This window comes from Oncorhynchus mykiss, chromosome 9, assembly GCF_013265735.2.
Source record: "Oncorhynchus mykiss isolate Arlee chromosome 9, USDA_OmykA_1.1, whole genome shotgun sequence".
NCBI lineage: Eukaryota > Metazoa > Chordata > Actinopteri > Salmoniformes > Salmonidae > Oncorhynchus > Oncorhynchus mykiss.
The window spans coordinates 25,328,391-25,341,286 of record NC_048573.1 but is presented as its reverse complement, the minus strand read 5'-3'; the positions used below and the strand labels follow the sequence as shown (position 1 = coordinate 25,341,286).

Here is a 12,896-nt window from a genome sequence, read left to right as displayed (position 1 = left end):
TTGATCTGGTGCCATCTCTTCACCTTTCAGCTCTGTCTCTAGTGAATCACATTTTCTGGCAGGCTAACCACAGTACATTCTGACCTGTGGCATTATTTAGAACTCTGGATCTGGACCCGCTCGGGCCCCTGATAGGATCTCTGGTATTCGGGTACAGGTGGAGCTGTGAAGTATAGTACATTTCTAAGGTCCCTTATGACTGCAGTGTCACACATTAGTTCAGTGTCTATGTAGACACAGCCCCACAGTTACCATGTGAAGCATATTACCTTTGTCATGATAGTGATTGCAACGCCAATTTCGGACACCAATGCACTCATCAAATTAGTGCCATATTACCTGCTGAAGCGAGCTTTGCAGTAAGCCAAGCACATGCTATTTAAAGACAGTGTACAGACCGAAGCCGGATTTTAAACATGGTCAAATACCTTTCAAATGTTGTGTCCCTCAGCTCGAGGTCCAAGCCCCGCCTGGCACCACCATAGGTTATGTGTCCCAGGACTGGAACCCCTGCGTGCCCAAGTTCTCCATCAAGGGGGCCAACACGGAGACCGTAATGAAGCTGGAAGGACCCTGCTTTGCCTGCAACTGCTGCGGGGATGTGAATTTTGAGGTTAAGGGTCATACAGTTTGGGCTTTCTTTCGGTGAAATCGGTTCATAACAGTCCTATTTAACTAGAACAAACCTAATCTTTGGACTTTTAGACCAGAAAAGATTGGCTAAGTTACCCTTTTGTCTACACACATCTAATCCTTTCAGAAGTAGGGATGTGATGAGGTGCAGTGGCCAGAAATCTTTGTCTCTGACCCATGTGTTTTGCTGCACACTCGTAGCTGACGGGGGAAGATGGAGGCAAGCCCATCGGCCGCATCAGTAAGCAGTGGGGTGGCCTGATAAAGGAGGTCTTCACCTACACGGACAACTTTGGCATTCAGTTCCCCATGGACCTGGACGTCAAGATGAAGGCTGTGCTCATGGGTGCCTGCTTCCTCATCGTAAGTCCCATTTGTCTGTTTAAAAAAAAAAATTGAATCACAGAACTTGACACGTGTAAATCCTATTACTATGCTGTTAAGATAAGCAGTTGTTGGAGGAAATTTAGTTGACATTTCTTATTTTCTGCCTCACAGGATTTCATGTTCTTCGAGAAGGACTGAGCACTTGAGTCAAACTCTCTTTCTGTTCCCATTTGCAATCCCCCCTTTTTTTTCCTGATTCTGTTTGATACTCCTTCCTTATTTGAAACCTTAGAGGAAGCTGCCAATCCTAGAACTCTTTCTGTGTAACACGTGAGGTCTTATCTGATGAGCTTACATAGCCTCTGGACTGTTTCTGTCTATCCACCCGACTGTAAGAATCAGCAACTGGGCTATGAGACATAAGCCTTAGTTGTCTTTCATGGGTTTCTCCACTCTCTCCACTGAGTTTTTATGTTTTTTGCATTTGTTCTATCAAATTGATTTCTTGGTTATCTATGTACATTTGGGGGTTCAAAACAGTATGGAAACTTTACATGTTCTTCAATACTTTTTCAGTATTTTCTTTTTAGTCACTGCCATGGCAAGTATTTTATCATACCAAACTGCTTCAGTTGCAGTATTACATTCTAGATTCTTTATTTTAGTGTCAAATTATGATTACTTACTGTTGTCACCTGTCAAATCCACTCCAATCAGTGTAGATGAAGGGGAGGAGACGAGTTAAAGTAGGATTTTTAAGCCTTGAGACTGTGTATTTGTGCCATTCAGAGGGTGAATGGGCGAGACAAAAGCCTTTTGAATGGGGTATGGTAGCAGGTGCCAGGCAAACCGGTTTGTGTCAAGAACTGCACCGCTGCTGACTTCTTCATGCTCAACAGTTTCCCGTGTGTATCAAGAATGCTCCGCCACCTTGACACAACTGTGGGAAGCATTGGAGTCGGCATCCCTGTGGAACGCTTGTGGAGTCCATGCCCTGACGAACTGAGGCTGTTCTGAGCGCAAAAGGGGGTACGACTCCAATATTAGGAAGGTGGTCCTAATGTTTTGTACACTGTGTAAATTTTTCCAGGCCTCAGTTGTTCCTTGACAAGCACCATTCATTCACGCTGTCGATCATTTTAATGTTACTACTTCTGATAGTAACTATATCCACTGGGGAAGTGGGAGAGAGTGAGGTGGCTGCCATCTGAGTCGACATCTTTTTTTTTTGCAGCAGTGATTGTCAGAGATTCAAGGAGCTATCATCATTAAGTGACATAATTGATGCGACGCATTGTGCATTTACATTCATCCACTTAAAAAACAACAACTTTGTCCCAGAATCATTTACCTGCAGGGCACGCCTTCATCATGAAGGAATGTGCTTACCTGACTTAAGGGACATAGTGAAGAGTTGGGGCCAATTTCTTGGTAAACTGTTTCCTTTGGTGTTAAATACAGTGTCATTTTGTTCATGGGGTGAGTATGATGACTCGTTGCACTGTTTAGGGAAAGTGTTGTATTAGGCAATAAGGTTCTGGTTTCAATCAGTAGTGCTGAAGATCAGCATTATAGCGTGATTGAAATTTAAATGCAAGATTTCTGCATTTGCAGTAAACGCTGCATATGTCGGCTCAATCGAAAATGACTTTTTGAATTTCAACCATGCGTATCTTCGGCACTACAGATTGAATCCAGCCCTGGGGTCAAACAGTTGTGGTAAATAAAGCAGTTTTGTACCTTTTTTTTTTCGTTCTGCGTGACCTGTATTTTTACACTCGGGTCTCGATTCAATCCGTATCGCTGGAGAGCTTTGCTGCAGCGCAAAGTACAGTTAAAGCCAATGTTCCTGCACTGACGGTCAACGCCGCTGATGCCGGCTCAATCGGAAATGACTCATTTCATTCCCGCTACAGCATGTCAGTGTTACGGATTGAATTGAGTCTTATGTCTGTGATTCAATCCGATCACCTCTTCCTGGCTATGCATCTTTTTAAAGGTAATGTTTCCGCATTTGCGGAGATCACATTAAAAATGAACGCAGAGGTCGGCTCGGAAATGAACACATCTTCCGCCGTCCTGGTTTGAATCCTGAACTAGGTTTTGCAAGTGACAGACTCCACTAGGCCAGTGGCCACTGAGGGTGGTTGGGATGGAGAGAGGTGCTTATGAAGCCCAGCAAAATGACAGACCTGTTAATAATTGGAGAAGCAGATCCTGTGGCAGGCTTTTCGTCTCTCTCCAGTCTCCATCCACCTTTTTCCAAGTCATGGGCCTAATTACATTATGGCCCTTAGTCTCATTCCATAACTCTTAACCATTCCTAAAACGGTAGTGGCAATGTGCCAGGAGGGCCTGAAATGTATCCAAGCCCTGTAGTAGACAGGAAAAAGGCCGGGACCACAAAGGGAGCAGTGCTCTCATTCCCCCCCCCCCCGCTGGACGCATGCTGAGGTGCAGGTTAAAATAAACTCATGTCCTTCCCTAGTACTATGGATTCTCCAGCCCTATGTGACCAGCTCCTGTAACGCTGTAGTTTTAGACAGCATAAGGAGAAGCTCACAATTCACCTCAACTAAAGTGGTAAAGGAAGTCAAAGCAGAGAATTGACAAACACTTCCTCTGAAAGGAAATTACATCACTCTGTAGATCATCTTTTGATTGTTACAACATCCCAACTCTCTTGACTGGGTGTAAATTGAGGGGCATGAGTCACATGTACACATCACTAGCGCCATGCACAATTTGTATCAACATTTTATTCAACAAATATAATCAATGCTAATACAATACAGTGCCTTGCAAAAGTGTTCATAGCCCTTGAATTTCTTCATTTTATTGGGGTAAAGTGGGATTGAAATGGATTTAATTGTAATTTCTTTGTCAACAATCTACACAAAATTCTCTTAAATGAGGAAGTAAAATATATTTTTTCATGATAAATCAAATATTCATAACTAAAATAGAGTTGTTGCATACGTATTCAGCATCTTCAGGAGTAAATGTGGCTTAACAAATCACCTAAGTTACATGGATTTGTTTATTTACTAACTCTTTCTCTGTCCCCCGTACACACATCTGTAAAGTCAAGTATTGAATTTCGAGTACAGATTCAACTAAGAAGCTTTTCGAAAGAATCAAAGAAGGATAATGAAAGTGGGCAACAATAACAAATCAGACATTGAATAGCTCTTTAAATCATGGTCAAGTGAATTGTTATGCTGTGGATTATGTATTAAACCACCCAGACATAAAAAATAGTCATCCTGAACTGAGCTGCAGGACAGGAATGAAACTGCTGTGTTGCCATGGGCATTCACTTTTCAGCAGGATAATAACATAAAAAACACAAGGCCAAATCTACACTAGAGCTGCTTACCAAGAAGACAGTGAATGTACATGAGTGGCCAAGTTAGTTTTGACTTAAATCTGCTTAAAAATCTATGGCAATACTTCAACATTGCTGTCTAGCCATGATCACCGACATCTTGACAGAGCTTGAATAATTTTTAAATGAATAATGGACAAATATTGCACAATCCGGGTATATGAAGCTCTTATAGACGTATCCAAGAAGACTCACAGATGTAAGCGACGCCAAAAGGTGTTTGTAACATGTATTGAGTCAAGGACCTGAATACTTAATGCAATTACTATATTTTAGTTTTTAAAATGTTAGAATTTTTGTATCCCTTTGACAGAGTATTTGGTGTAAATGTTTGACAAAAAAATAACACTTCAATCAATTTGAATCCCACTTTGTAACACCATAAATTATGAATAAATCCAAGGGGTCTGAATACTTTTGTACGGCACTCTACAAATTCATCATGATACACAACTACTTTTGAGAACAGAGAGGGCGTGGCTGTCTGTCACGTCATCAAAAAAGACTAAACAGAATTGTAAAAAGGGATAAAAATTGCATTTTGGAGGACTGTAATGTCTTTATGGTTCACTTCATATATATTCCATTCCTTTTTAATCAACCATCCCATCTCTTAAATTCCTCATAGCTCCTCAGTCCCTCTTCAATTTCGTAAATCTTTATTGTCCTCTGTTTCCAGTATCCCTCCATCCCCACACCTCTCATACTCCTCGTCTCTCCATGGCAGCAGCCTCTCTCTCTCCGTCCCTCCTCTCCCTTTCTCCTGCTCCAGTCCTCTCCTCCCATACCATTCTGAACAGGTAGCGGCTGGCCAGCTGTAGATCCCACTGATAGCGGGACAGGATCCTTAGGCAGTCGTCACGAGAACACAGGCTCAGAGAGTGCAGCTGCTCCATCTGAGAAGGAAGGAGGGAATGAGCGAGAGCGAGGAGAGAGCACAAGGTTGGTGCATCACATTTAATATTACATCATTTTTGCATTCTTAGTAAACTAGGTTGGTCGATGGAGAATACATTTTGAAGTACATGGAAATAATACATGTATTAAGTATGAATTAGAGTAATTCTGTCTAACCTTGAGTTGTTGCTGGGCCCTTATAGGGTTCCATTCATTGCAGTGAAGTGCGTTCCGAACCTCCTCATTGGTCACTCCATGCACTGCTTCCGTGACCTGACCAATCAGACTAGAGGACCTTAGAACTTCAGGCCAATCACAAAGCCTGAATTCTGTAATATGTCTAACAACTCAAGAACTAAAGATCATACATCCATTCAATACCTGGGCTATGAAGGCTTCCCTGGTGTGTTGTACTTGAGACGGGTTCCTCTCCCTCTCTCGTTCCCTCACCACCCACTCCTTTTCTTGATTCCTCTCCTTGTCCCCATAGTCATCCAGTGCTGGTTTGGACCATGCCATGTGGGCCATTTTGCCCAGGTCGCTGCCCCCCATGGTCTGCTGCAGCTGGGGCTGGGGTGGCTGTAGCATCTGCTGCTGAGGATTCTTTTGAGGTTGTGGAGGCCACAAGGAACCTGGGGATGGATTTACAGGCCTTCGATCTCGGAACAAGGCCACCTGGGGAATCTTGGCGCGTTTGAGGTTGGGCGGGAGCGGTCGAGGTGGGGGGTTGATGCTGGCCTCGCTGAACCGATGGGGACCCTGCTGCACCACAACGCTGCGGGCAACCATGGCGTTGGGGAGGGGTCCACGACGGGGGTCCACCTTGACCCCTCCTAAGGTCCTGCTCTGGGGACCACTCAGGACAGACTCCAGACTCCTGGTCATACCTGGGGACAGATGGATATTTCTATTAAACACACAGTACCAGTCAAAAGTTTGGTCACACCTACTCATTCAAGGGTTTTTCTTTATTTTACTATTTAAACATTGTGAAATAATAGTGAAGACATCAAAATGATGAAATAAAACATGTGCAATCATGTAGTAACCAAAAAAGTGTCAAACAAATCAAAATATATTTGAGATTCTTCAAAGTAGCTAACCTTTGCATTGATCACAGCTTTGCACATGCTTGGCATTCTCTCAACCAGCTTCACCTGGAAAGCTTTTCCAACAGTCTTGAAGGAGTTCCAACATATGCTGAGCACTTGTTGGCTGCTTTTCCTTCACTCTGCGTCCAACTCATCCCAAACCATCTCAATTGGGTTGAGGTCGGTTGATTGTGGAGGCCAGATCAGATGATGCAGCACACCATCACTCCCCTTCTTGGTCAAATAGCCCTTACACAGCGTGGAGGTGTGTTGGGTCATTGTCCTGTTGAAAAACAAATGATAGTCCCACTAAGCGCAAACCAGATGGGATGGCGTATCGCTGCAGAATGCTGTGGAGCACCCCCCACACAATAACACCTGCTCCTCCATGCTTCACGGTGGGAACCACACATGCAGAGATTTCTGCTCATGTTTCTTGGCCAAAGCAAGTCTCTTCTTATTATTGGTGTCCTTTAGTAGTGGTTTCTTTGCAGCAATTTGACCACGAAGGCCTGATTCACGCAGTCTCCTCTGAACAGTCGATGTTGAGATGTGTATGTTACTTTATTTGGGCTATCTTCTGTATACCACCCCTACCTTGTCACAACACAACTGATTGGCTCAAACGCATTAAGAAAAAAATGAATTCCACAAATTAACTTTGAACAAGTCACACCTGTTAATTGAAATGTATTCCAGGTAACTAACTCATGAAGCTGGTTGAGAGAATGCCAAGAGTGTGCAAAGTTGTCATCAAGACAAAGGGTGGCTAATTTGAAGAATATCAAATATATGTGTTATTTCTTAGTTTTAATGTCTTCACTATTATTCTACTGTCACGACTCCTACCGAAGGTGGCTCCCCTTCCTGTTCGGGTGGCGCTCGACGTCACCGGCCTACTAGCTGCCACTGATCTTTTTCTCCCCCTCCTTGTCTGTTTATTAGTTACACCTGTGTTTAGTTAGGTTAATTAGTTGGGCTATATTATCCAGCCGGCCCGTCTGCTGGGTGTGCGGGATTGTTTTATGTGTACTCGTGTACACGCCTGTAAGTCACGGTTGTTCGTGTACGTGAGTTATTCGGGACTGTTTAGTTCCCCTGTGTTTTGGGGCATTTGTTTGAGTGGCATCGTTTTCACCTGTGTGGTGAATAAAGTTTAGCGCTGCTCTGAACTCTCTGTTTCCTGCGTCTGACTTCTTCCTCCACTACACCCCAGGCATTACATCTACAATGTAGAAATAGTAAAGAATTAAAACCATTGAATGGGTTTTGACTGGTACTGTATACAGTATATGTATTTTGTACAAAATAACTACAGTGTACAGCATGTTGAGGGTGGTTTTCACTATGTGATATAAAACTTGTGACCCTCTGCTCTTGTGGCTAGTACACTACGAAGGGTACCAAAGGTCTAAACATTTAGAAGAGCTGTAATGTGCCCAATTAGCAACAGATTGCTACCCACAAGACAATTATATGTATGGATTGAATATTAGCTAATATTATTTGGAGAACATGTTAGTATCAGTCATATAATAATCAAATAAAGAGTAAATAACTTATTGAAGTTGGTACCTGACATTTTCTGTAAATTGGAGCCGCCCTCTCTCTCTCTATTTGCTGGGCTTCTTCTCCAGTTTACTCTCCTGAAAAGGTCAGAGGTCAGGTAAAAACAAAGTATTCAAACAAACATGGGTCAGGGTTGTACACTGACAATATCAAAGGTTCAAGGCATTCATCTTACTTACTCTGCAAGATTTGTTTACCACCAATAGTGGGCCACCAACAAAGACGCAAACAAATGCAGTTTTTACTTGATTTCTATCGATATATGACAACGGATATCTGTAATGCTAAACAAGACAAGGCAACAATGTGACATTAATGACAGCAAAAATAGTCAGGAACCCAGGCTAGCATATAGCATGATGATGCTCAACAGCTATATATCAAAGAATCATCAAAAAGTGGAAACTTGACTGACTCGTCGAGGCATTCCGGCGTGCCCCAGTTACGGTCGGGGTGGGTCTCACTCTGCCCCGTGTGCTGCAGACTGCCCTTCAGGGGGGGCGGGATGAGGCTCGATGCAGCGACGGGGGCTGTGGTGGGAAGAGCAGGGGCGCTGCTGGGGGCGGAGAGGGAGGGAGCAGCCAGGCTCGGGGGGAACCAGCCCACTATCAAGGTCCTTTGGTTCTGGCCCTTCCACTCACACAGCTCCAGACTACAGGAGGAGAACCATACAGTCAAATCATATAAGTCACATATAAGCCACATGTAGATATACAGTAAGCGAAATAAAAAATACATGGATACAATTTAAATGGTCACATTAAGAAAAGGCAATCATACAAGTCCAACAAATGACATACAAGTTTATTGATGAATTACGAACTACATGTTCACAAAAAATGCACTCTCCATAAACGATTATAAAACTCTCTTATAAACTGTCTTGACACCCTTTTACATAGGACTCTCTGAAAACTTTAGCAAACTTGAGTCAGATCTTCAAATCTTTTATTCTTGGCATCTGACTTGAATTACCACTAGGTGGCAAAAATGTGAGGATTAGGGTTAACAGTCAATGCAACTGAATTCAGGTTTAAAAGTTTCGCTCTTTGAAGCAATATGTCTAAGTTTAACAATGAACTTCTGTTTCTTCCGATCTCTTTTTTCCATCTCCCCATCCTTCTTCTCTCTTACCTATGGTCTATGATGGTCACTAGGTCGTTGGACAGGAGAGCGAGTTTTCCAGGTTCCACAAAGTCCCGCACAGCACACACCTCCAAAGGCTGAGCCTGGATAGAGAGGGAAGAGGGGAGAGGAAACCATTTTATGCCACTGTCTCGCAGTCCAACCGCCTTTATTTTGGTCACTGGGCATATTGACTCTTAAATGCTAATGTGAACATGCTTGGGAGCCACTTGATTAGAGTGTATTATGTGAGTATAATGCAAATGTGAGCATACATTTATACATATATAATAAATGTACAGTACCAGTCAAAAGTTTGGACACACCTACTCATTCAAGGGTTTTTCTTTATTTTTACTATTTTCTACATTGTAGAAAATTAAATAACACATATGGAATCATGTAGTAACCAAAAAAGTGTTAAACAAATCAAAATATATTTTATATATAAGATTCTTCAAATAGCCACCTTTTGCCTTGATGACAGCTTTGCACACTCTTGGCATTCTCTCAACCAGCTTCATGAGGTAGTCACCTGGAATGAATTTCAATTAACAGGTGTGCCTTGTTAAAAGCTCATTTGTGGAATTTCTTTCCTTCTTCATGCGTTTTGTTTGAGCTAATCAGTTGTGTTGTGACAAGGTAGGGGTGGTATACAGAAGATAACCCTATTTGGTAAAAGACCAAGTCCATATTATGGCAAGAACAGCTCAAATAAGCAAAGAGAAATGACAGTCCATCATTATTTTAAGACATGAAGGTCAGTCAATATGGAACATTTCAAGAACTTTAAAAGTTTCTTCAAGTGCAGTCGCAAAAAGTTAATTAGTTACCAGCCTCAGAAATTGCTGCCGAAATAAATTCTTCACAGAGTTCAAGTAACTGACACATCTCAAAATCAACTGTTCAGAGGAGACTGTGTGAATCAGGTCGTCATGGTCAAACTGCTGCAACAACAAAAAAAACACTTCAAAAGGACACCCATAAGAAGAAGAGACTTGCTTGGGTCAAGGAACATGAGCAATGGACATTAGACCAGTGGAAATTTGTCCTTTGGCCTGGAGTCCAAATGGGAGATTTTTGGTTCCAATCGCCATGTCTTTGTGAGATGCGGTGTGGGTGAACGGATGATCTCTGTGTGTTGCGGTTGGAACCAAAATCTCAAATTCGGACTCATCAGACCAAAGGACAGATTTCCACTGGTCTAATGTCCATTGCTTGTGTTTCTTGGCCCAAGCAAGTCTCTTCTTCTTATTGGTGTCCTTTAGTAGTGGTTTCTTTCCAGCAATTTGACCATAAAGGACTGATTCACTTAGTCTCCTCTGAACAGTTGATGTTGAGATGTCTGTTACTTAAACTCTGTGAAGCATTTAATTGGGCTGCAATTTCTGAGGTGCTGGTAACTCTAATGAACTTATCCTCTGCAGCAGAGGTAACTCTGGGTCTTCCTTTCCTGTGGCAGTCCTCATGAGAGCCAGTTTCATCATAGCTCTGGATGGTTTTTGCGACGGCACTTGAAGAAACTTTCAAAGTTCTTGAAACATCCCGTATTGACTGACCTTCTTGTCTTAAAGTAATAATGGACTGTCGTTTCTCTTTGCTTATTTGAGCTGTTCTTGCCATAGTATGGACTTGGTCTTTTACCAAATAGGGTTATCCTACCCTGTCACACACAACTGATTGGCTCAAACCCATTAAGAAGGAAAGAAATTCCACAAATGAACTTTTACGGCACACCTGTTAATTGAAATGCGTTCCAGGTGACTACCTCATGAAGCTGGTTGAGAGAATGCCAAGCGTGTGCAAAGCTGTCATCAAGACAAAGGGTGGTTACTTTGAAGAATCTCAAATATATTTTTATTTGTTTAACACTTTTTTTGGTTACATAATTGCATATGTGTTATTTTCATAGTTTTGATGTCTTCACTATTATTCTACAATGTTGACAATAGTAAAAATAAAGAAAAACCCTTGAATGAGTAGGTGTGTCCACCTACTGAATACTGAATATATAAATATTTACAGTGTTACCTCTGCGACCAGGGTGGTAAGCTGGGAGAAGGTGGGTCGGTTGGAGGGGGTGCAGGCCCAACACTTTCTCATCACAGAGTAGAGTTCCTGAGGACAGTCAGGGGGTCTCTCCATACGCTGTCCCTCCAGCTCCACACGCCAGAGGATCTGAGAGAAAAAAAAAAGAGTGGGGAACGTTTAATGACAAAGACATTGCATTGTTGTCATATTGAAGATGTTTGTGGGCACAAATACACACACAATATTGAATATTTGATTTGGTACAAAGGGCTCAAATATTTCAGAGGTCGTACAAATGCTTAGAGCCTTGTGTCCTTTTGAGTCATGGTTCAACTTCAAGTGCTCTACCTACAAGGTGTACCTGATAAACCTAACTCATTAGCTCTCGTTACAAACGCTCATTATTTAATTCCCCTTATAAGTTCTTTGGCGCGTTAATGTTTCCCATATACTGTATCTAGTAATTAATTTATCCTAAATGTATATATTGTTATTTTCCTCTTTTGCCAGTATCATCTCCTAGAAACCAATTCCATGAGCAGCAGCACTTAAGTGCTCCTCCTTAAATTGTAATTTTTGTAAAAATGTGTACAGTTGAGTTATTTTACTGCATTGCTGTGTTCTGCCCATCTAGAGGAATTGGAAGATACTTTTTTGTGTGGAAATAGTTTGGAGAGGTTTTGAGAGATTGATTGACTTGGTTCTTGCAGGACTCATCTGCTGAATCATCAGGCAACACAAGGAAATAATGGGATAGGGGGACAATAAACCCAACAAGGACAACAACACGAATTAGGACATCGACAAACAAACACAAAACCAACAGAGGGAGAAAGACGAAGGTTTTCTGAGGGATTTCTGGAGGATAGTCCAGGCCTTGAGGGAAGCAAGCATTCAGACGAACAAACAAACAAGCAAAAGAACACTTGGAAAGGAGGTGGAAACATTCTGAACATTGAGAGTGTATCTTCATTTCTGTGTAATGTGTTGTGTCATTGAAAAACACATTTAATATCTTGTATTATTCACAAAAGTGCATTGTTTAAAAAGTGCATTTACCTATAGGTGCATTATTTAAACAAGTGCTTTCATCAAGAGACACATCACATCATTCTAGAGCATAGTGCATTGTTTAGAGGTCACCTTTGAGAAGAAGATGGATGCCTTGTCTAAGCATTGTTTCAGACACATTGCCATCACGTACCCTGAAAATGTTCCAAGTGAGTCAGAAAAAAAGATATTCAAATCCCTAGAGACTCCGAGGGCAGACTTCATCCTAAAAGTGAATCAAGGAAATAAAAGTAGGCTTTCTGTTCTAAACGGATGATCCCAATGCTTGGCACACAGTTAACTCCTCATTGATTGATTTAATCCTTACTAATAACCCCCATAAATATTTGTCTAGTGGAGTATTTGCATTTGATCTCAGTGATCATTGTCCCATAGCATGTATTACAGATATGAAACAAAAAAATACTAATCTTCGTTTAATTAAGAAGAAAGATTTTAAGACGTTTTCTCTTCAAGGGTTTTTAAACAACATGTTGTACTCTGAGTTAGCCACTATCTCCTGTATTCCTGACACTGAGTTGGCTCTAGAAAATGTATCCTATATATTTATTCCTCTGGCAGATAAACATGCCCCTTTTAAACAATTCAGAGTCAAGGATACACTATATATATATATATATATATATATATATATATATATATATATATATACACAAGTACAGAGTTCCAAACCGCCTCTGGAAGCAACATCAGCACAAGAGCTGTTCATCGGGAGCTTCATGAAATGGGTTTCCATGGCCGAGCAGCTGCACACAAGCCTAAGA

General features: G+C 41.7%; 2 protein-coding genes across 3 annotated transcripts in view; one reads left to right on the top strand and one right to left on the bottom strand.

Moving 5' to 3' along the window:
• The window catches only part of LOC110531812 (phospholipid scramblase 2), a 27,169-nt gene extending 24,463 nt beyond the window's left edge, over positions 1-2,706 (top strand). For both annotated transcript variants that reach the window (XM_036987665.1, XM_021615248.2), the window contains 3 exons: positions 452-613; positions 835-996; positions 1,132-2,706. In XM_036987665.1, the coding sequence (XP_036843560.1) occupies positions 452-613; positions 835-996; positions 1,132-1,158 (351 nt within the window). In that variant the 3' untranslated portion in view covers positions 1,159-2,706. The remainder of the gene's footprint in view (positions 1-451; positions 614-834; positions 997-1,131) is intronic.
• The window catches only part of LOC110531811 (activated CDC42 kinase 1), a gene marked incomplete at its 5' end in the record, with an annotated part of 15,760 nt that continues 4,392 nt past the window's right edge, over positions 1,529-12,896 (bottom strand). Inside the window, 7 exons of the mRNA XM_021615242.2 lie at positions 1,529-5,244; positions 5,423-5,518; positions 5,627-6,132; positions 7,912-7,982; positions 8,321-8,557; positions 9,040-9,134; positions 11,062-11,208. Of these exons, the coding sequence (XP_021470917.2) occupies positions 5,050-5,244; positions 5,423-5,518; positions 5,627-6,132; positions 7,912-7,982; positions 8,321-8,557; positions 9,040-9,134; positions 11,062-11,208 (1,347 nt within the window). The remainder of the gene's footprint in view (positions 5,245-5,422; positions 5,519-5,626; positions 6,133-7,911; positions 7,983-8,320; positions 8,558-9,039; positions 9,135-11,061; positions 11,209-12,896) is intronic.